Source organism: Amblyomma mixtum, chromosome 1, assembly GCF_055824585.1.
Source record: "Amblyomma mixtum isolate Tamu chromosome 1, ASM5582458v1, whole genome shotgun sequence".
Lineage (NCBI taxonomy): Eukaryota > Metazoa > Arthropoda > Arachnida > Ixodida > Ixodidae > Amblyomma > Amblyomma mixtum.
In genome coordinates, this window is record NC_143012.1 from 220150763 (window position 1) to 220175670 (window position 24908).

A 24908-nucleotide genomic window follows, 5' to 3' on the forward strand; every position below is an offset into this window, starting at 1 on the left:
CATTTCTAATGAGTCTGAGATGAATTCGCTTTTTTATTCTGAACAAACCTTCGACTGATACCCACCTGCTATGGTCTTGTAATGAAACTAGCAGCATTGTATATGAAATAAAAGCACCCTGGCACGGCTTAGGGTGACAGCGCGATGAATCCAACGGAAGTTGTCACAACAGGTCTTTAAAACATTAGCAACCAATGTGCCGCAGCTGCAAAAAATGGATGACTGTAGATAGCGCGAAAAAGATGCAGACGTGGTAAGAACACAAAGACGAGCGCTGTATTACTTTCAACTCTAGCAAAAAAATGAAGCTAACCATGCAAGGTAAAAAGGGGTCAAAATGCTCACCTGCGGCAGCATATGCACTTGTTTGCTCTTGGTTGAAAAAAAAATGTGTTTGCAGCCTCAATAATACCTGCTTTGTACACTTCCAGAATATCACGATATGTTTTGCACACGCTTTAAGCGAGTTATCATGATGATTTCTACAAACTCTGAGCGTTTCTGAAAGTAAAATATCTTTATATTTCTGAATGTACAGCATAGAAAGAAGATAACGACGCACACGCTCTTTTATTTTTCGTTATTTATGCCACCGATGCTCTTTATTTTCTTACCGCATACCTGGCACAAGAGAGCGGCTTGCCTTTCACGCCTGCTGGGCAGCGGCGATCGTCTCAGCCCTGATGTCATCCCAGAGGTGCATGAAGGATTCTGCTTCCGGTGTTGCTTGTATCTTCGCCTCCATGCGCCTAAGCTGCTCCGCCGTGAGAAACTTTCTCCACTCGCCCACCGTGGCGGTTCTGACGGTTTGGTATCCTGTTTTGCTATCACCGGCCTCCACGCCTGGCTTCTGCACCACTGTCCCCACCAGCAGATCCCTCATGCTCTGAGCACTACAGTTCTCTACAATCTTGCCCACAAGTGACTTATCCTGTTGCAACTCTCGGCCGTAGCGTTCTCCCAAGAACGCTGCGAGCGTCACGACCACGGCTGCAGTGTTCCGAATCAGCTCCTCGTAAGTCACGAAGAACACGTTGGATTCGTCTTTCAGGGCATAGGCAGCGCTCACAGACTTTATGTACCCTGTCAGTCCAAAGGTCTCCTGGAGGAAAGCGTCGAAGAACTCCTGAAAGGTGCCGCCCTGAAAGCGGTAGGCACTCAAGTCTCGGGCCCTGTGGAAGTAGGATACGCACAAGTCCCAGGGGTTTCGGGCGATGCAAACGTACTTCGCATCGACGCTCATCATGTCGCGGCTGAGAGGCACTCGCGTAATGAAGAGGCGCATAGGCAACACCTCCGGCACCCATTGACCGAGGTTGTTGTGGTGGTCGATCGAGCGTATGCAGCGGCCGAACTCCTGCGCACTGGTTAAGGGCTCCCCTCGCCTGAGAATCAGCGCGATGATGTAGTGAAGCCATTTGGTGCCACATCCGACGTGCGAGCACTGCACCACGTCACCTTCTTGAGCCCTGAACTGGATGTTCTTTCTGAAAACTTCTTCCACGAGGTTGGGACACCTCTGTACGCCGTCGATCACTGTGAAGTAGGGCTTCTTGGCCGCCATGCCAAGTTCTGTGCCGCAGGTGCGAATAAGAAGGCGGGAAGAAAATCGGGTTAAATTAAATAGGCCCACCGGATAAACATTATTGAATATTCAAAGCACTCCTGAAAGCATGGGACGCAGTAAACTTTAGAAACGTGCATTCTGCACCTCTCACACTAAAGATCTCGAATAAACTGCAAATGACGCGGTTAAAGAAAATTAGCCAAAGCAATTTAAGCACCCGCAAATGACTTAGTTAAAACAAGTGACACAGTTAAAAGCCACGTGATAGAAATCGCATAGTCCTAGTTGGTAGCACTCTATTTATTGCTATTTGAGGGCAGCTGATATTTATGTCGTCTCATCAACCATCAGCACGCCTTAGGAACTATTTAAACGGGATGAGCAAATGCAAAAACGAACAACGAGGAAATTTATTGGGGTTTTACGTTCCAAAGCGACTCAAGCTATAAGGAACGCCGCAGTGAAGGGCGCCAGAAATTTCGACCACTTGGTGTTCTTTAACGTGCACTGACATCGCACAATACACGGGCCTCTATAATTTCGCCTGCATCGAAATTCGACTGCCGCAGTCGGGATCGAACCCCACGTCTTTCGGGTCAGGAGCAGAGCACCACAACCACTGAGCCACCATGGCGACCAGAGCAATGAGGCATCTATCAATTATAACGAGTATGTGCATGACACATATCTGCAAAATCACTGATATTTTTTCCCACATACGAACGCGATAATATTGCTACGATCAAGCGTGTGCTGTGTAGATCTGTCGTGGCGTAACGGTGATCGCTGTCACGCCATCGAAGGGTAGATGTTTCGATCCGAACAGTTTGCACTTCCAGCACGTTCATCGTTACTTGTCCTCATTGTTCGAAGCACATGGCCATAACCCTAAGGACCTAAGATACATGGTACGGCTTGTATTCAAAGCCAGCGAGGAATTTTCATCCCGTGGCGTGCATCCTGGTGATTTTATTACGCCAGCTCTCATTAGTTTGTTCTCTGTTGTTTTTCAACATTTCTGGTTGATGAGCTCCCCACGACTTTCCATAAAAGGCTTTCTTCCAAGGCAAAATTGACTGTTCCGACGGAGCCTGCGGAGTGTGAGTCTATAAACTGATCCTTAAAGAATAATACATATCCTTGAAGCGCAGACTCGCGGGTTTTGTAACCAAATTAGCTACTCCACCTTCAGCATCCTTGCAGTGCATGGAATTTCACTGGTGATACAATACCGGGAACAAAATACAAACAAGGATATGCGCTACAGCAAATTTAATTTTAGAACTGAATGCTATTTCTTCGCCACTGCTATAGCCGTACAGTTCATTGGGTATGCCGCCACGTGCTGCATGACAACAAACAAACGGCTGTTTTTTTTTTCGGTTAAAGTAAATATACGGACCGAAGTTCCCATTCTGGAACCCCGTTAACTGTGAAATGTTGCTTTAGACTAAATTCTATTTAAAGATGTTTTTCCGGGAATAAATGAGCAAAAAAGAGGTGATTCCTCACTTATGGTTTGCGGGATGTCTCGCAGCTTGTTGGCAGCGTGCCAGCAGCAACGCCTAGTCGCCCAAGTCACGGGTCTTTTTTTTTTTTTTTGATGGGGCTGCAAGCTGCACCGCTGCCGGGAACAAGGATTCGGCAGTGGGCGGTGCTTCCCAAACTGGCTTCGAACCCATTTTACCAGACGGTGAATTCACGCACAAGCACATTGGGCCGCTTTCTTGAAGAGTTCATACGCGCAGGTGCGGTTGTCGCCAAATACAAAGCCGTGGTAGCTTTTGGGTGCCGCTACATTGCGAGTTTATAGATTTAGATGGGCGGAAAGAGTGCCTTCCTTGATTCAATGAATTTCCCGATGTAACGAAATATTTCGTGGCGGCTCTTCACTTCGTTAGATTGAGTTTTAACTGCATTATGAAATTCGTTGATTGGTCAACACAGTTATGACGTAAACAAGTCACGTGACATGGCACCTGCCATGTCACGTGCGTTGTGGCCTGTGATAACATTCGCTTACCTAAAGCTATTGCATACCCGACACACAATGTAATTAACCTCATAGTGCTTTGTTTTGATCAACATAGTGTTAAATACTGCCTATAGTCCCCGTTCTATTTGTAGCTCCAGAGTAAAACACATTGGAGTTTTAATTTTTTTTTTCAAAAAGGGCTCTCAACTATCGTCGTTTCCAAAGGCATACATTGTCTAAATTTCGAATAGTATTGGAACAAATGTCCACCGAATCATAGAGAAGCCGCTTCCTCTGATATGTGTAGGAGGTAGCCTAGAACATATAACATGCTCGAAAATCTAGTCAGATATCTGCGGAATTAGTCACACCGTAAAATTGGACGTCTCCCATTAAATCGGAATAGACCGCAAAGCTAAGCGACGCAAACCAGGAGCACTCCCGTATTCCTGAAAACTGCACAAAATCAAACGAATTATTGCGAGGAAGGCATAAAACGGATCACTTTGTACGCCATTGATCCAAACTGCGCTGTAGTGGACGCCAACCGTAATGAAGCATTTCTCGCCGCAAAAGATGAATCCTTCGATAGGACAAGATAAGTCTTCCTCTTGAAAATATACGATTTTAGCCGTCAGCAGAAGTATTCAAGCACCCGCAGGATGCCAATAAAATTAAATCAGCATGGTGTTCCGTCGTGCATACCCTGCAAACAACCACCGCTCGAGGAGAAAGGCAACTCATATCTCGGTAATTAATTCCGTCTTGTGCCAGCTGCGGCCACCTTATCATCAGAAATTTCCTAATCTCATCCGCCTTCCTGACATTCTGCAGCCACTGCTACGTTGGCCTTTTCTTGAGCTAGACTCCGTTACCTTGAGAGAAATCGGTTATCTTCCCTTCGAGTTATAGCCTTACTCATGACCATTTCTTCTTGATTTCGACAACGGTATCATTAACTTCCGTTTGTTCCCTGACCGAATATGCTCCCTTTCTGTGTCATGACGGCACCCTTATGGTTTTCCTATCCGTAGCGCTCTGTGCTGCCCTGAAATGTTCAAGCCTTTTCGCTAGCCTCGATGCGCCCTTGCAGATGCGACGCATGAATTTCAAGTCGCCGCGGTGGCTCAGTGGTTATGGTGCTCGGCTGCTGGCCCGAACGACGCGGGTTCGATCCCGGCCGCGGCGGCCGAGTTTCGATGGAGGCGAAATTCTAGAGTCCCGTGTGCTGTGCGATGTCAGTGCACGTTAAAGAACCCCAGGTGGTCGAAATTTCCGGAGCCCTCCACTACGGCGTCCCTCATAGCCTGAGTCGATTTGGGACGTTAAACCCCATACACCAAAGCACAAACCAAAATTTCAAGTGCAATCTCGAGCAGAAGCAAATGGCAGAGTCAGCAGCAGGTAAACAGTTATCTGGAAACGAGCAACGAATGCATTTCAAGTGCATGGCCTTTCGTACGAAAAAAGCGTCAAGGATCGAAAGCGTCTATAAATTGAAAACGTTGTCGTTTTCTAACAAGTGCATTAACTAAAGCGCCACTCGCCATTTGTCTTTTTTTTTTTCTGTCAAGCAACCCGATCACTTTGAAGGCAGCAAGTTATTCACGTTTACAATGAAAAACATCAGTGCCGCCGCGGTGGCTCAGCGGCTATGGTGCTCGGCTGCTGACCCAAAAGACGCGGGTTCGATCCCGGCCGCGGCGGCTGGAATTTCTTTGGAGGAGAAATTCTAGAGGCCCGTGTACTGTGCGATGTCGGTGCACGTTAAAGAACCCCAGGTGGTCGAAATTTCCGGAGCCCTCCACTACGGCGTCTCTCATAGCCTTAGTCGCTTTGGAACGTTAAACCCCATATACCAACCAACCAAAAACATCAGTGGTTATTTTTTTTTAAGCGTGTACGAAACGTTTTGCCGAGGGTTAGAATAATCGGCAGTTGTAAGATCGAAAGACCAGAGGAAAAAAGATATCTGTTCATCTGACCAAATTTGCCGTATAAATACCGGAGAGATCGGAAAACAAGGCAAATTTTTCTCAAAGATACATATGTTCCACTAAAGGCAGAAAAAGAACGAAGTCATGACTAGCAAAGCCTGCCTGCACCGGTATGTCGAAAGATATGTTAACATTCTCGCTGTTATCAGAGGCGTTGTTTATGCGTATCGTTTCAAACATAAAAAAATAGCCCACTTGTGATATGAACGGCTCTAAAGTCATCTAAAGCAAAGAAATAGCTGCTCGCACAATCCCCGAAAAATTCCCTGAGCCCACAGTTGTGTAAATAATGCCTGAAAGGTTTAACAGCAGTGAATTAGTGCTTGCGGTAGCTAATCGAACGCTCGCAGATTTTTTTTTTTTTTCACGCGATGTAGTTTCCTGTATTTAATATTAAGCCTTCATTCAGCATTCCACCTGCCAGTGTGATGCATGGAAATAGTTCAAATTAGCATTTCTATAATTTCACCAATATTAAGAACCGCATAATTCCGAGTGTCTCTCAGTGTAGTATCAGTTATAGCTTTGGAGATAAAAGTAATCCATTCCTTTGCCTAATCAAAAGTTTTGATGCATCCGAAATCCTTCGGATTACTTTCACGGCTGAGTTCCAGGTATAGCCCGCCCAGAGCATAGAAATCTAAAATGTCCAGAAGGCATACGTACGCGACGAATTCGCTGTCCTCACGATAACTAAGTAACTTCAATCAGGATTTCTCATAATTTTTTGTTAAGAAAAAATAACATATCTGGTGTTTCAAAACAATTGCCTAGAAAAGCACTGCCCTCCCTTTTTTTTCACATTACAGCCGTAGTCATTCAAACAAAGCTAAGGCGCTAGCACTCTTATGGTTGAGGCTAGTTGGTTCCATTTGCTTGCTTCTTCGCTCGGCAGAGAAATAGCACCACGAGCCACATGACACAACTCTTTCCCGGCAGCCCCTAAAGACATGTTCTTAGAATAACAGCCCAACGGCTCCAGGCCAACGAAGACACACAGAAGGAAGGGCGGAAAGGACGAACACAGTAAACATGCAAGGATGAACACAAACATAACGAGCACAGACGAACACAAAGTACCAACTAGCCCAACAATTAACACCTCTGAAGCCCCTAAGGCTCCGGACGTAGACCCAGAGACGAGGTACATGAGCATTTTGCCCTGACATGGTATAGGCGAAATCTAAATCAAATTCAGGTCGGGTCCAGTTGGTCACACAAGTTGAAGGAAGGGAGCAGGCCTTAAGACCGGGCGTGTGCACACCGTCTGTAAATTTGCATATTTTCTTGCATCCTGTGTTAAGTCTCGCTTATCATGCTTCAACTAAATCAAAGCTAATTTAACAAAGCTTCTGACATTTAAATATGCTGCTGTATTAAGTCGTGATGCCACCTTTGTAGGCTAGCGGCTAGCCATGGCTTGCGTAAAAAGGAAGGGCTCGTGTCAGAAGGGTTCCCATGCATGTCAGGGTTCAGCCGCCAGATCGACACGGCAGCCACAGGGCACGCAGGGACGTCGACGGGCCGGCATGAAGCGCAAATTATCCGCACAGTGCAACACCCTTCATCAATTCACTTACTGTCATCTTTTTGCCCTGAGGTATTTGATGGAGTAATGAATCATCCTCAGCTTTTTGTGGCATTGAGCAATTACCAGACGGAAGGCACGAATATAAGCAAAACTTTACCTATTGCGGTGCTTCCCAGGGCTAGACGATGCGCTGGAAGGTAAGCCGTGGGGAAAAAGCAGGAATCTTTCCGCTTGCTTCTGTCTTTTCTACTTGCCGAGTAGAGGCTGTGAAAACAGGATAAAAAAGAGCTTCATGTGGGATGGGCTATCAGTGGGAGAAGTTTTGCTTTTACGCCTGAACTTCAGCCACCCTAGCAGAGAGGAATAATGAAGGTATTTATTTTCTTTTGCATTATTCTTTGAAAAAAGATCACCTCGGTCAGTGGCTTCGCGCTGGAAAAAAAAATATCGAATTCTCGAAAATACCGAAATATTAGTGAATCTCACAACACCGGATATACGCGCAGCGCGCACGATGAAAAAGCCACAAATTGCCACCGCAGGCTGCACCGAGCAGGGAAGCACACCGGAGGAACGCTGACACTTCCGCCGGATGTTTCTTCGGAAAGGCCAATCATACAAGTGGGAGAAAATAGCACAAAATGTCACCTTCATTTAATTTTTTTTTATTTCTCTCTTTCTTAGTTATCTGTGTACAGAAAGCTAAAGGATCAGGGACAAAAGGTACTGTGTACCTGACTAGGCCCCTAGACCCTTACTTTGTTCGGAAACAGTGCAATTTCCAGAACAAAATAAACTTTGAACGTAGGAAATTCAGAATGCAGCAACTACAAATTCAGCACTAAAATAACATTACATACAGAATTAATAAAAGAGCACACAGCAAACACATAATGCTTCAAGCAAGGCAGTAATAGAACTAATCAACAAAGCAAACAGAATTTACCGTGTAAAACAACGCACAGAGGTCTTGTACGAAAAGGGACCACGCAATCCTAAATTGAAAAGTGTTATCGGACAGAGGTCGCCATTATTAGACATAAATTCATCAAAACATATCAAACAGCGGAACATTTCTCAAATAAATATTTAACTAAGTCTCGCTAAAACACTCTGGTTGAAGAAGTTTCCATTGAAATATTAATTTCTCTAAACAAAGCAAAACAAAATAAAGTAAAAAAAGGTCTGCCAAAAACTCAGCAAATACGGCGAAAAAATTCCAGTTCATCCTTACATGTCAGTCGAATCCGCGCAAACACACGTTTGAGGGGCGTATCAAGAATGACGTGCTTTTGTCTCTCATTCTCAGCAATCTGAACCGAACATCACCCCCGAAATAGCGGGGAAGTTGACGTCGATACTGAAGCTGTAACTGACATTGAACGAACAACTTCCAATCTGAAATTTTAATCCAAATTTCATTCGAACGTTTTATTTAGTACAAATTTTCTTTGCACGGGCTTTCCCAGCAGTTCCAACGGGACTTCAGCAATTCCAACGCCGGAATAGATGGAGCAGCTTTGCCATTTAACGCGTAAGGCTACTATTTAACGCAGGCCTAACAATGAAAAAGTCATCGCCAAGACAGCACCGAGGCATTTGGTTTGGTTTAGGTGTAGCGTCCTAAAGGGACTCAGGCTATGAGGGACGGTGTAGTAGAGGCCCCTTAGATAATTTTTGGACACGTCGGGTTATTTGACACGCAACGACATCGCACAGTACGTGGGGAGTATTATTTGGTTTCCGGTTCAAATGAGAAAAGGGAAATACAGTTTCAGCGTGCACGTTTCTACGACGGGGGGGGGGATGTGCTGTAACTTGCGTATCTTTCACAGTATGCTCCGCCCCCTGAAGAAATAAACTGGCGTTTATACCAGGTGATGATGCCACTTTAAGCACAGGTTCATCCCATTCTAAACACACCAGTGGCTATTCCCTCCATTCACCTATTTTCTAAGAAAATTTTGTGTGTTCTTTTTTAAGCGCGGCAGCATCTAGAGCCGCATGTCACAGAGAAGCGGTGTCGTCGTCTGCGTCGTCGGTCGTGAGCGCAAAGGCCACGAAAAATCCCCGGTGCAACTTAAATGGCAGGTGCGTGTCCAAGGTCACATGAGCTTATGACGTTGCACAACCTGCCCGCTATGGCAGGTGGCAGTTACTACTAATGACTGGTCGCGAGATTGTGCACGGAAAGAGCAATCTGGGTCCTACAAGCCCCGCCGGTGGCAGCACCTGCCATCGCAGGGCAGTGGCGCATCACTTAACTCCTGTACCACGGCGCCAGGAGTGGTATGAGGACTCCCAGGGATCTATGAATGCAAAGTTATTATCCTTGCCGCCACTGTCTCGCACGTTCACAAAAGGTGCAACGATGCTTTTTCTTCGTCAGATGATGCCCAAACCACAAAACTTTGGCGATAACACGGGCCAAATTATCAGATCGCTGCTGCATTTACAAAGATGCTTGACTTAGCGAAGGACAGGGTTGATTGGAGAGACATGGGAGAGGCCTTTGCCCTGCAGTGGGCGTAGTCAGGCTGATGATGATGACTTTACAAGGCGCGGGAGGCTCGAACAGATTATAACGATTTTTGTGTAAAAAGCATTGTTTTATTTAAGCAGTGATTTTGATCTATGCGGACGCGAACAAAAAGCGAAAAATAATTGCATCTGTGAGAGTTACCACTGCGCGTTTCGGCTGAGATGATGCTGAACGTGGATAACAATCCAAAAAGGAGGCAAAAAACGTTCCTTGTACATTGCTAGGATAACCGCGTAGCGACGATAGGAAGGAAGCAGCCGCAGCCGGCCGTGACAGGAAGCAGAAGCGGGGTTCCAGTCAAATCTGCCGATTTTGGCAGAGCAAATATAGCTGCTCCACGGGGCGATCCGGGATCGACACCTGATCGCGATCTGCCACTGTAACAGATAACTCGCGCTCCCATTTTGCCGTTGGAATACGGTCGCTCCGAACAGAGGAGAAAAACTTGACCCAGAATTTCCGTTGGAATTTAACATTAGAAACACACCGCCGTTGTTGATGACGTCATCATCTCGCTCCCTACCCGCCACTGTGCGCTGCGGTAAAGCCTGAACGCCGCATATTTATTCTGCGATTTCGTCATCGTTTTGAATGCTAGCACAAAATAACTTCGCATGCTTGACCTTCAGCTTTCACACTATCGGTCCTTCTAAGGACTCCGGATCCTGAAACCTCTTCAGTTGTCCTTTAAGCGATGCGCCACTGCCCCGATGTTAGCTGTATTAAACTCGGCCACCGATGCGACTTGTGAGGCTAAGGCTGCTCTTCGCGAGCAACCTCATGCGACCGATCAACGACTCCCACCTGCCAAGGTGGGCAGGTTGTGTAACGTCAGAAGGTCACGTGACCTAGGTGGCCTATCTGCCCCCTAATTTGCTTCTTTAGGATTTTCTAGTGAAATTTTGTCTCACAGCCAAAGACGCTGACAATAACGCCAATTTTTGTGCGACACGGACCCTTAACTCCATCGTGGTAAAAAATGTACATAAAATTCTCTTTTCCTTTAAGTAAACACACTGCATTTTTCTAACCTGTATTCAAGCGCTGTTTTTTTGTACTCACTGGGGAAGAAGGAAATAAAATATAGTTTATATATTTTATATAATTTAGTCCATCATTTTAGCATAATGCTGCTTTCTTTTAAAATTTTTTGGCTGTGGTTTAACATTCCAAAGCAACTCAGAATATGCGGGACGCCGTAGTCGAAGACTCCGGATAATTTCGATCACATGGGTTTCCTTCTCTGACATCGCACAGCACACGGGTCTCTACCACTTCGCCTCCTTTAAAATGCAACGGCCGCGGCCGCGATCAAACCCGTGTCTAAATGAGATATAAAGCCGCTATTGAAACCATACCTGCAGGTGCTGACACACCTGGGTGATGGAACCAAAGTCAAGAAACACCTTGCCTTTTACCCTACAAACCAAAGCAACAGAGTGTGCGGTTGTAACCAGCTGCTGTACTGCACGGTGAAATGAAGATGTCTGAAATTATCCGTGCGAATTGTTCTTTTATCCTTGTGTTCTCGAGCTGATGAAGATGCTGACATTTATATGGCACCAGGGCTGCTTTGGCCAAAGAGCGAAATGGCACAAGGTGTTTTGCTTTACTCAAAGTTGGATCAGAGATCCCAGGCAAGGGGAAAGCTCGTACTCATTGCGTCACCGGTGGGCACCAGGCGGTACTGGGGATCGAACCTCATACCTCTAGCATACGAGGCGGATGTCCAAAACACTATACCACCACTGCAGACCACTGTCGAGCTTATCCGCGTCTAAATACAATTGGTGATATTTGGCTATCCTGTATTTGTGGCCGGTGAAAAAGTATGTCTGCGTGCAATATGCTTCCCGCTCACCTTGATGATATCAGAGGTGATAGCAAACAGAAGCCAGAAAAGCACTTGGTAGAAACAAGTGAACAAAATGGCTTTAAATGTCAAGATGAATAAATGAATTAACGCATCAGTACGCACAGTGGAGATTGATAGGCCCGCTAATTTGTAACCCACAGTCCATAAATAGATCGTCGTGCTGAATCTAAAATCAAACCGATGTGAAAATTACATTGAATTTATTTTGTCACTGCCAGGACGTCCGGGCATATGTCGAAACATTAATTCGCTTGCCTGGAGCCATGTCCAATATATCACGCACACGCTACTCTTTGTAATATGCTTATACTATGAAATCTGAGGTTAATTTTGCTTTCACTTGACTCTGTATTATTTACTTTTCACTCAACATTCCTTACTGTCCTCACTTTTGATTAGTAAAACTTCAGGAGAATAATTATTACATTGCCCACTGTCCAACCAGCACTGTCTTACATGATTTGTTTTTTTTTTTTTATGGGGTTTAACGTCCCAAAGCGACTGAGGCTATGAGAGACGCCGTAGTGGAGGGCTCCGGAAATTTCGATCACCTGGGGTTCTTTAACGTGCACTGACATCGCACAGTACACGGGCCTCTAGAATTTCTCCTCCAAAGAAATTCCACCCGCCGTGGCCGGGATCGAACCCGCGTCTTTCGGGACATCAGCCGAGCACCATAACCACTGAGCCACCGCGGCGGCTGTCTTACATGATTTTACCGAGTTTTATTACATTTAAATATTGCTAAATTTGTCACTCATTACAGCGTCTTCTTTCTTCGACATGTTCCTTGTCTCGGCATAGGAGGAAAAAAGCATCGTTCCTTCCGGGAATGGACGACGGAGCCATAGGACTCAAAACACACATTTCCTTTCGGCACTCCTCGAGACAGGGTCATCGTTCTGCTAAATGTATTTTACGAGGCGGACTTACATCCTACGGTCACGCAGAAATTTCTGAACGAAGCGAATAACATATCCTGTCGCCTTCATTGGTTAGTGCGAGTGGCTTCTGGAAAGGCATAGTCAAAGGCTTCCAAATCGTTTAGGAACAAGGGATGGGTTGTTGTGCTTGATGTGACTTACTAAATATAAAAATGGTACGGCGCGCTGAGACGCGAACAGAACTCAGTTTTACATAAAGGGAAGTAACGTTTTAAATCAACCAACCAGGGCAGCCGATAGTAAGCCGATCTCTCTATTAAAGGAGTATAGACAACTTATTTTGGTGGCATGCTTTCTTTTCCACAATGATGCGCCCTGTTGATAAGCGCGCGCCAGGCACGCTCAATTATAGTTGGGCATCGATTTCGGTCCAACTCCAGCCACGGTAAAATTTCAGGGGTCACCCGGGCCTTATTCTTGCCGCTTGGCGTCAGAGTTGCTATGGCAACGAGTGATGCACAAGCAAGATTTCTGGTCGGCTCTGACGATCGTGTGAGTCAATCGCAGTAATAAATATTTCTTTAATGGTTCCATTTTTCGTGAAATTCTGTTCATGGCTCTACATGTACAGTCGGGGACAAAGCTCTCCGGACCACGTGTTCCTCTAACTAAGCCGATAGCTCTGCTATTGGTCGGCGGCTGGAGACCACACTTGAGGAGGTAAAAGTTAAAAGTTTTGTTCTTTCATCTCCACAAGTGCGGTCTCCAGCCGCTGTCTGATTACAGAGCTATAAGCTTAGTTTGAGGAACACGTGGCCCGGGAACTTTTGTCCCCGACTGTACGGGTTCGTGCGTGCTTCAAAATTTCAATTATTTGATAAATGCAACGATTCCTGTGTACGTCCCCGAAATATATATTTCCGTCATGCATCTCGGCCTGACTTGCTTTCGTGCTGCAAATGCATGGCGGCCATTGCTTACCTGCGGCATCAGGCTGAGATCCTTGGCTGCTAGTACGCTGCCATCGACCTATTTACGTGACAAGGAACGGTGCGTTGCACCGGATCCTGTTTGGAAGTGGTAGTATAAATAGCGATAATAAAATCTGAAAATCAGACTTTTTCACCGCGAAGTGTACAAGCCGGGCAAAAGACGGGCTATTGTTGCGTTTCATGACTCAGGGAATAACACGATCCGAAGTTCCTCGATGGTCCCTTACAAAAATGGATATCAACTTTCTTTAGAATTTGTATTAACATTCTATTGACTCTAGTAACCTTGTAGTAACTTTTACATTCTATCAACAATTGTTCATACAACGTTGATAGAAGTTACTTCTTTGTATGTACTCCTGTCAATAGAAAGTTACTAGAAAATAATTTTTACATTCTATGTACCTTTGTCAATACAAAGTTGGTAGACTGTTACTTCTTTGTATTTACTCCTGTCAATAGAAAGTTACTAGAAAATCTGGGTGCAGTTTGACACGTTGAGAGAAGTAAATGAACAAACTGCATGGTGTTCGAGGTGATTAACACTATCTTGTTCGCATAATCGTGACGACATCTTACCTGATTGCATGGTGGAATCTGTTGCAGCTAGTCAACAATTTCACTATATCGAAAAGCGACCAACATTATTCGCAGCAAATGCGTTTGGAATGTAATCAGGATATGGGAAAACGCTTTAAAACAGAAGATATATTCCATTTTAATACTTTATGTTCTTTACGGACTGCTGTGAGCAGAAATACTCTAGAAAGTGACAAAACATTTTTGGTCATGCGAATAGATGCCTCAAATCATGTACTGTAGGCGAACACTTCAAAGCTATGAAAACAACCTTGAACACGAAACAAACATTACACTCACATTCCCTTAGCCAAGCATATTCTATTAACATTCGTTGATAGGAAGTTCATACAATTTCCTTACTGCTTTCTATGTACTGCTGTCAGTAGAAACATACTATAGACACCGACAGAACGTTTTATAATGAGAATAAATGCCTAAATTAATTAAGTACTCTAGCCTAACATGTCAATGCAACTAAAGCAACCTTGAACACGAAACAAACTTTTGCAGTCACTTTTTTTTAGGGCATATTTTATCAACATTTGTTGATAGAAGGTTGATACAATTTTCTTACTGCTTATATACGGCTGTCAATAGAAATATACTACGAACCGAGAAAGCATTTTGGTGATGCGAATAAACAAATAAAAGCCTAAAATAATCAAGTACTGTAGCCGACAACTTCAAACCGGCAACTTAACTATAACCTTGAAGACGAAACAAAAATTTGCAATCACATTCCCATAGCCGAGCACGCTGTGGATTTTTAGAAATTTCAGTTCAATTTTCTCAATACTAGATTTACTGCTTTCGCATTTTCGAGTGCGGGGAAAGGGCAAAGTTCATAACAGAACATTTATCCCGAAATTCAGAAACGTGCCTTGAATTGAAGACATTTAGTGACAATTTTTGATTGTATAAAGTCTACGAAAAAAGTTACCAGCAAACGAAATAATTTTGGTACAAAGTGAATGAATTCATAGAATACTCAAGTATTATTGCCTCGCACTTCAAGGAAATTAAAAGAACTTTAAGAAAAAATAGGAGCTAGTGACATATTGTGTTACATAAGCGCAATGATGACTTCGTTACAGCGAATCAGTTTCGCTGATGGCTCATTCTACACGAAAACAATGCTTTCTGCTGCGTATTCGTCCTTAAATTCTGTACTCAGGCAGTCATTAAACAGATTTAACATTTCAGAACTAACAAAGAATTTCAGCAGAGCTGTACAACAACTCTGCCAATTCGAAACACGTTGGTGTTGCTATTGTTGTAATTCTTGATAGGTCATATTTTAACGTGCAATTGAACAGTGATGTGCCGTACGACGGTGCTAAAACACACTAGCATTAAGAGCGTTTCGCTCTGAGGTTTCAGAGGGATTATTGTTGCGAGCTACAAAAAAATTCAAGTTTAGCATTGCACCGATGTATTTCCACACTCATTGAATGACACGTTCTCGCTAGCCCAAATGGCGCCCAAATTATATCACCAGCTTCCTGAACCTGCACCGCAAGCACACTTTCCCTGCACACTGCCCGCCATGCAAAAGTGCCCGGTACACTATGCCACTCCACGTGGGAGCGCCCAATTTAAACCCTCGCACTACCCTCCTCCTCGAGCGACCAGCAATGGCTGATCGCACGGGACTGAAAAACCCCGCGTGAAAAGGGCCGCACCGCTTAGCGCTCTGAGTAAATTCTGTGTAACGTGTGCAGGCTTACAGCTTCGAGAACTCAAGTTGCTTCGTTCCTCAGCGACTGTACATGCGAAATTTCAGGCACGGCAATATTAATTTTTATTCATGTTCGGTGGCCGATACTATAAAGAGAAGTATAGAGAAACAAAACAGGTAACAGCGGCCCGCTGTACTTAACTGCGGTAACAAGGGCTTTGCATGAGGAAGGTGCACGGCAATTGGAGCACTATAAGCCCTCATTCTTGACTTGTTACATTTTTCGGTAGTACTGAGCCACAGAGGAGCTTCCAGTATGGAAAAAGCTAGGGTGAGAGCAGCCCCCACTTTGAGCACCGCTAAAGCACAGGCGCAGTGCCTCTTCCGCATCTTCACTTGCATCTCCTTCAACGCAAACACGGTACGAAGCTGTGGCGAGGGAAAACGTGGTGAGAGCTGTATTTTCTATCTTCCCGTAATGCAATGACTAAGGAATCCTGGAATAAAGTGTTGGGTTTTAACGTAGTCATACGGAGTAGACGCGCGAAAGCATGTGTTCATTCTTCGCCTTTTCTTACTGCGATCAGCGGACGTGAGGCCGAGCCGAGGACCGCATAAGGCAGAGGCAAAAAGCAATCAAGGAAGCACACAAAAAGACTACGGTAGCGCGACTGTCGGCGGGGCTCGCTCGAGCAAAGAGCGTGCAAGGTGTCCAATGACGTGATATAAACACACACAAAACAGAGGCGATGCTGCAGCGCAGCATTGAAAGTTTCGCGCGTCACGCTAGAGCGGCGTGCGAACGCTCGTGTTCCCTAGGTACACACACGTACACTAAATCCCATGAGCCAAGCTGTGTAGAGTACGCTAAGCCACACAATATGCGAAAATAAAAACCGAAACCAGTAGCGTTTGGCAACATCATCATCATTCGTTATTCTGCGACGCAGTTACGGGGAGCTGAGTTATAGCCTTAGAACTAGGCAGACAGTGCAGCCGTGCAGCGGCTGCGGCTTTCCTGGCCCCAGATGCGTCGCCTGTAGCTGCCCGGCATGCTGCCCGGTTTTCCAAGCTTTCGTTCGCAGCGCCGCCAGAAACAGATGGTTGTGAGTAGTCGCATTTTTTCACCGCAATCATTCCAATTTGCTGACTTTGTAATTGAAACAGAATATTTTGTCGTTTATTGCAACAAGTTTGTGGCAAAAAGGGCTTTATCAATTCTTTTTTTAACGCGTGTAAAGTTAGGCGACATTAGCGCCACCTTTCCGTTCGCTGGCGGCGGATTGCGAGTCTCATGTTGCCCGCGCGCTACACTATCTTTTTTAGGACGCTGAAACGACTCTTTGTTGGCGGGGTGCGACGGTTGTGATGTGGGTGCGTTTCTTCAGTTTGTTTGTGTTAAATGTGCGGCCTCGTTAGTGTTGTGGTAGTGTGACTGAACTCGGAAGGTGACAGATGGCTCCAGTGCTGCGGAAGACGTTCTTACGCGCACGCAGTGCTCAAAAACTGCTCTGGCGTACTGCACGCAACCACGCCGAGAGCGGCCGGCGCCCGATGCCCGATAGAAGAAACGGCTTGCCGTGAACGTTGACAAATGTAAGTACAGAACTGGAAAATGACTTCTGCGATGTGTCGGGGGTATGATTGAGGGCTGCGAATGCATTTGGGTTGGTCTTCACGTCTTGTTCGCAGTGAGGTGCAAAATGCGGGCACCACGCGATCGTTTGCAGAGAGAAGGTGTTCTGACACGCTCGCTTGCCAACTATGCAACTTTTAACCCGCCGCCTCACGCTGTTTGCGTCAGCTCCTCGGCGCAGGAGTTATGTGATAGAATTTGGTTGCACGCCGAGAACTATGGGGTGCTGCTTGATTCGTTATTCCGACTGAACAGGAGCAGCGCGTGAAAAGGAGACCATAAGAACGAAAAGTGCTTGTAGCGGCGTGCGTCTTTTGATTCTGCTGCCTGAGTGTTTACTGGATAAGGAGCATTGCCCGTTCTACGTCGCAGTCACATCAAGTGCTGTGTTTCTTGATAGTTCTGGTCAACGAAACGACGATTAAAAATAGCAGAACCATTCCATTGCAGTGCAGCTGAGGTAATCGCACAATGGAAGGGCTGTTGTCATTTTATTTTTTTACGTTCACTACATTTATGTCATTCCCCCATTTTCAGTCTGAAGCGATAAAAGTATAACGTGATTCGCGAATAATAGCTTTAAGAAAAGTATGACAAGCTTTGTAAACCATTTTTTTGCTAACTGTTGGAGGCATAGGTAATTAATAATTAGCCTCCACTCATGAACACATTGGACTGAACAGCTAGAGGTTTTAATGGGATGTGGCTTCTGTGATGTTTATGAAAGCATGGCTCTAATGCAGCCTTTCTTCAAATGCACCCGCAGTCAAGCCCTGTACAGCTGCTCCACCGGTATCATCACGCTACTTTTGCACCAGCTTTCATCTGTCATCGAGCCAATGCTACCTCAACCAGAGGCAAATGACATCAAGACCTGCTGGTTCAGCCTATCAGCCATTGACACTGGATATCAAGCATGTGCCACTTGTAAAAGGATAGGTAGACAAGTGGGTATATTTTCCTTGTCTTTTTTAGCCTCCCAAAAATCTTCTGGTCCAGGCTCCCTCTCTCTTTCGTTTTTTTTTCTTTTAAAAGAGGACCAAGAGAAAGGGAAAAGATATTGCGGGCGTCATGAAAGCACTCCCCTAGTCAAGTGCATTGTGTTATAGTGTGAAATGCTTTCTATAGTTTTTTCCCTCATGCCTCTCGTGCTTGGAAATCTTGACCACTGTATAGACCAAATTAAAACAATTATCTGCTTCATGACCTTTATACAGCAGTCTAAAAGCAGCAAATAAATTTTATAGGTTTACTTCAGCAGTACCTACCTCTTACAAGGTATGACATGTTTGAAGTGAACCAGTGATGTGATAGGCATGGCCTAACGGGCAATGCATAATTCAATATTGGCGTTCAAGTGGAGCACTCTGCTTTAGAAGCATATTTGTTGCTAGCATCAATAATTGATACCTTACCAGTTTATCCTTGCATTACATGAAACCCTGCAAAGCTTATATTTTAGCTGTACAGAAGAAAGGTGCTTATTCGATGTCATGAGCATTGCTGAGGTTTTCTTTCACACTCCCTTTGTCACAACTGACTGCACTGTACAGTTGAAATGCATTTGGAATTGAGTATTGGTGCATTGTTTTTTTTATTCATGCCGACTTTCAGTTACTGATTGCATTACACTAGCTGAGCCTAAGTCAACAAATATTGCTGTGACCTTAACAAGACCCCTGGCTTTACTTGAACCGATGCATTTGATGTTGCCTTTCTCCCGTGCCATCAAGGTTTGTAGTAAGCTGTGTAAATAACTTATCTTCTTTCTCGAGGTATTTATTGCTGCAATTAGTGACAGGTAATTTCCTAAAGAACAACCTAAGTGCACATTTTTATCTTCTTTGGAACACTTGTTTGCTTGTTTCCCTTGTATTCTTAACTTAAACAGATATGAGCAGGCCTCAGCACTAGAGGGATGTGCTGCGGGACAAATAAAAAACTACCAGTCCAGCTGCTCCCTTAGGGGCACGTTTCTGAGGCTTTTATCGCTTGTAGTTCTATGCAGCTTTACTTACAAGTATTGTATCTGACGCAGTGTGTGCCTTAATATTTTGATTCATTTGCTTTAGAGTGTGCCACTCTTGCCCTGACGAACTTGCTCACCTTTGTACTCTTTGTTCATACATTTTCCCCTAACACCTGGTATAGCTCCAAATGATACATTATCTACAGCAACATGTGCATTATATTGCAATGTCTTTGTGCCATCACTTTTGAAAACAAAAGCTGCCTGAAGTTTTGTGCAGACAAATCAGAAACACAACATAATTTTTATATTTTATGGCCTGCATGTTATCTTCATATGACTGGAATGGCTAAATATCTCTTCTTGGTAGCCTAATTTGGTCATCATCATCATCAGCCTGACTACACCCACTGCAGGGCAAAGGCCTCTCCCATGTCTCTCCAATTAACCCTGTCCTTTGTCACTTGCCGCCACTGTATCCCCGCAAACTTCTTAATCTCATCCGACCACCTAACTTTCTGCCGTCCCCTGCTGCGTTTGCTTTCTCTTGGAATCCACTCCGTTACCCTTAAGGACCAGCGGTTATCTTGCCTTCGCATTACATGCCCTGCCCAAGCCCATTTCTTCTTCTTGATTTCAACTAAGATGTCATTAACCCGCGTTTGTTCCCTCACCCACTCCGCCCTCTTCTGATCTCTTAACGTTACACCTATCATTTTCCTTTCCATAGCTCACTGCATTGTTCTTAACTTAAGCTGAACCCTCTTTGTTAGCCTTCACGTTTCTGCCCCATAGGTGAGTACCGGTAGGATACAGCTGTTGTATACTTTTCTCTTCAGGGATATTGGTAAGCTACCAATCATGATCTGAGAGAATCTGCCATATGCGCTCCACCCCATTCTTATTCTTCTAGTTATTTCCCTCTCATGATCCGGATCTGCGGTCACTACCTGCCCTAAGTAGACATATTCTCTTACTACTTCCAGCACCTCGCTACCAATTGCGAACTGCTGTTCCCTTGCTAGGCTGTTGAACATTACTTTGGTTTTCTGCATGTTAATTCTTAGCCCCACCATTCTGCTCTGCCTGTCTAACTGGTTGATCATGCTTTGCAGTTCTTGTCCTGAGTGGCTTAGCAAGGCAATGTCATCAGCGAATCGCAAATTACTCAGGTATTCTCCATTAACTCTTATCCCTAACTGTTCCCATTCCAGTCCCCGGAATACCTCCTGTAAGCAGGAATTGAAGAGCATTGGCGAGATCATGTCTCCCTGCCTGACACCTTTCCGTATTGGAATTTTATTGCTGACTTTATGGAGAACTATAGTAGCTGTGCAATCGTTATAAATATCTTCCAATATTTTCACATAACACTCTTCCACACCCTGATTCCGCAATGCCTGCATGACAGCTGAGGTTTCCACTGAGTCAAATGCTTTCTCGTAATCAATGAAGGCTATATATAGGGGTTGGTTATATTCTGCGCATTTCTCTATCACCTGATTGATAGTGTGAATGTGGTCTATTGTCGAGTATCCTTTACGAAAGCCTGCCTGATCATTTGGTTGACTAAAGTCCAAGGTTGTCCTGACTCTATTAGCGATTACCTTAGTAAATACCTTGTAGGCAACGGACAATAAGCTGATTGGTCTGTAATTCTTCAAGTCCTTGACGTCTCCTTTCTTATGAATTAAGATAATGTTAGCGTTCTTCCAAGCTTCTGGAACTCTCGAGGTCACAAGGCACTGCGTATACAGGGTGGCTAGTTTTTGTAGCACAATCTCTCCTCCGTACTTCAACAAATCTGCTGTTACCTGATCCTCACCAGCTGCTTTCCCTCTTTGCATTGCTCCTAAGGCTTTCTTTACTTCCTCCTTCGTTACTGGCAGGACGTCCCATTGCTGTGCTCGACTGCCTCCCTCAGTAACTTGATGATTACATTCGCTACTGTATAGATTTTTGTAGAATTCTTCGGCTAATTCAACTATCTTATCCATATTGCTGATGACATTGCCCTGTTTGTCTTTTAGCGCATACATCTGGTTTTTACCTATGCCCAGTTTTCTCCTCACTGATTTTAGGCTACCTCCGTTCCTTAGAGCATGCTCGATTTTCTCCACATTAAACTTTCTTATGTCGGCTACCTTGCGCTTATTTATTAACTTTGATAGATCTGCTAGTTCTATCCTGTCTGTGGAGTTAGAAGTCCTCATGCTTTGGCGTTTCTTAATCAGATCTTTAGTCTCCTGAGATAGCTTGCTGGTATCCTGTCGAACCATCCTACCACCTACTTCTGCGGAGCACTCTGTAACGATAGCTGTAAGATTATCATTCATTGTTTCAACACTGCGGTTGTCTTCTTCAGTTAAAGCGGAAAATCTGTTTTGCAGCGACAGTCTGAATTCCTCTACCTTCCCTCTTAATGCTAACTCGTTAATAGCCTTTCGCTTCACCAGTTTCCTCCGTTCCCTCTTCAAATCTAAGCTAACACGAGACCTTACCATTCTGTGGTCGCTACAACGGACCTTACCGAGGACCTCCACATCCTCTACGATGCCAGGGTGTGCACACAGTATGAAGTCTATTTCATGTTTAGTCTCACCATTGGGGCTCTTCCACGTCCACTTCCTGTTTGCTCGTTTGCGGAAGAAGGTATTCATAATCTGTAAACTATTTCTATCTGCGAACTCTACTAATAACTCTCCCCTACTGTTCCTAGAACCTATGCCATAGTCACCTACCGCCTTGTCTCGAGCCTGCCTAATTAGGTGTAACACGTTAATGTCAGTTCCTGTGAATATCATTCAGTCTTCGAATGTGGGGGCAGAATTGAACACAACAGCATGTTATAGCTTTTTCTTGTTCAAGGACGCATTACATTTAGTTCTAGTCTTGTGACTGCTGCTTATGCTATTACTCAGCAGCCTTATCAAACTCACTCGGAGTGCTGCATTTTAGTGCACATTTAACTGATTGTTGCTGCTCCATGTTTGATTCTATTAGAAGTTACTATAACTGTATACTTTGAATGTTTTCTTGTGCAGTTCTCTTGCTGCTGCATTCTGCCATGGAGAAGGCTACCTGTTCGTGCACACGTCTCATCACTAGGACGCTACCTCTTCCACTGGTGATGCAGACAAGTAACGACAGGGTTAATTGGAGAGGCATGGGAGAGGCCTTTGCCCTGCAGTGGGCATAGTCAGGCTGATGATGATGATGAACAACAAGCAGGCTGCCTGATATTGAGGACAAGTGTCAGGATAGTTCACCAACAAAGTCGCTTAAGCATTTCTGTGCTGATGCATTTTTATTAAAATCAGCTCATAGCTTAATATCTACATCCATGGGGACATTTAGCATATGTTTGGCATTTGTTTGACTTTTAATTCGCTAGTGTTTGCAGCCTTTAATGTTGGTCTTAAGACAGTGTAAGCATTGTTTCACTGTGTGGGATTTTTTAGCTGTTTTGGAGAGATGTGTGTGTATGCATGCAGTTTTTTTCCACGGGTTTGTTATGTGGCTCATGGAACTTTCATGTTACAGAAGAAATTATTTCGTTTCTGTGTTGTACAGGAAAGTGAGCAGTATTTATATGCACCAGGTGTTTCAGGGAAGAATAAGTAGTTTTCAAAAATATGGCTTTTTCTGCATAATATTACCAGTGTTAGCAGACACCAGAAAGCCGGTGAGGTGTATTTAGTAAGCTGGTTAACTAATTTCTGATAATTAACTTTTTAACTAACACAGGTTTGCAACTGGTTGCAGTTAGAGACTTTTAGCCAGTGTTTCGTAGTAGCCATATCAGTTTCTGGAATGTACAAAACATGATTACTTTCGCCGCTGTGGCTCGACAAAATTTGGCTGCATCGTGCGAAAATACATGCGCTTTTGAAAGCACACAGGGAAAGAAACCCCTCCAGTGCATGTAACTGCTACAAATCTCTAATGGCAACTAGACGCCTAACTCTGATAGTGAAGGAATCATATTCTTAGCAGTAAGAAACACACACACCAAGACACGCACACACACACAGGACACCCGCTAGACTTCAACTATCTTTACTGGACACTTGTACAACATAAATATGTATCACTGAGCACACGCAGGTGCCTCGTCATCCGCAACAGGTCTAACTACGCCCTGCCCTCTCCTGCAAGGCATACGGTTGCGCCGATAAACAATCTCTTTTTCTGCCAACACCAGGGAGGGAGTGCTTACACATGTCACCCGCCTCTTGAATACGAAAGACTTCGATAATTTTTCTTTCTTTTTTCTCGGCTCCCAGGCCTTTCGTATTCAAGAGGCGGGTGACATGTGTGTAAGCACTCCCTCCCTGGCATTGGCAGAAAAAGGGATTGTTTGTCGGCGCAACCGTATGCCTTGGAGGAGAGGGGAGGGCGTAGTTAGACCTGATGCCGATGACGAGGCACCTGCGTGTGCTCAGTGATACATATTTATGTCGTACAAGTGTCCAGTAAAGATAGTTGAAGTCTAGCGGGTGTCCTGTGTGTGTGTGTCTTGGTGTTGTGTGTGTTCTTACTGCTAAGAGTATGATTCCTTCAAGCCGTTACCAACTAGCCCAACTTAATGTTTTAACAAAGTTTCTGATAGTGAAAAGGTTCATTAATAAAAATTAGCTAACCAGCTTATTACGTAAGACTCTTCACAAGTTTTCTGGTGCCTGCCAACACTGGTAATACTATGCTGAAAAAGCCATACATTCATCTCAAGATACCTGTTTTTTGAAAATTACTTAGTCTTCCCTGAAACACCTCGTATATATGTAAGAAAAACCTAACGGGATTTAATTGACGATGTTTTGGTTGGAGGGCCAGTCGTTTTCAAGTGTACTACAGCATTTGAAGCGCACAGCTTTTGTTTCGAATGCTATACTATACTCGAAAAAGGCTGGTCCTCCAGCCGAAACATCGTGAATTAAAACCTGTTATGTTTTTCAATTGCTGTGTGTCAGTCATTGTTACTCAGAGGGAACTGAGGGGAAGCGTGCTGAAGGCAATATTCTGTTCCTCTATTGTTCTCCATAAAATATTTTGATGCATCATGCATGTGTTGTAGCGCGTATGTACACTTGTGCACAATAAATGTAATAATTTGCATTTTGCTTCTATTATTCTTTAAGCACTCCAGGATAGTGTTCACAAAATGATTTTGAAGTGATAAAACCATGTTGGTAAAAGTGTTGTACTGTGTAGTTAACATACACTTTTCCAAAAGTTGATGTAGGAATTATACTTTCTTCGTACTTGAGTCTTTTGAATAACGGTGGCCAATTGTCGGAAGACCGTTGATAGGGTGTTGGTAGACATTGTCGGTATGTGGTTGATAAGAAGTGTAAAGACTTTCTATGTACTTGAGTCTTTTGGATAACGGTGGCCAATTGTCGGAAGACCGTTGATAGGGTGTTGGTAGACATTGTCGGTAAGGGGTCAGTAGGAAGTGTATACAAACTCGATAAGGGGATGATAGGAAGTATAAAGACTTTCTATGTACTTGAGTCTTTTGGATAACGGTGGCCAATTGTCGGAAGACCGTTAATAGGGTGTTGGTAGACATTGTCGGTAAGGGGTCAGTAGGAAGTGTATACAAACTCGATAAGGGGATGATAGGAAGTATAAAGACTTTCTATGTACTTCAGTCTTTTGGATATCGGTGGCCAA

At 44.4% G+C, this 24908-nt stretch overlaps 1 protein-coding gene and 1 long non-coding RNA gene across 3 annotated transcripts in view; one reads left to right on the forward strand and one right to left on the reverse strand.

Annotated features, from left to right (window-relative positions):
* Window positions 1-643: 643 nt before the first annotated feature.
* Window positions 644-24908, reverse strand: part of LOC149370947 (sulfotransferase 4A1-like) — a 28362-nt gene continuing 4097 nt past the window's right edge. The window contains exons 2-3 of the mRNA XM_089563900.1: window positions 7228-7334; window positions 644-1572 (exon numbers count right to left, since the gene is read on the reverse strand). Coding sequence (XP_089420026.1) covers window positions 647-1564 — 918 coding nt within the window. The 5' untranslated portion in view covers window positions 1565-1572; window positions 7228-7334 and the 3' untranslated portion in view covers window positions 644-646. The remainder of the gene's footprint in view (window positions 1573-7227; window positions 7335-24908) is intronic.
* Window positions 16949-23265, forward strand: LOC149370948 (uncharacterized). 2 transcript variants are annotated; one of them, XR_016286422.1, is made up of 3 exons: window positions 16949-17220; window positions 18004-18207; window positions 22274-23265. It is a non-coding gene; the product is annotated as an uncharacterized LOC149370948 (long non-coding RNA). The 2 variants fall into 2 exon arrangements; XR_016286420.1 differs by having other exon boundaries at window positions 18027-18207.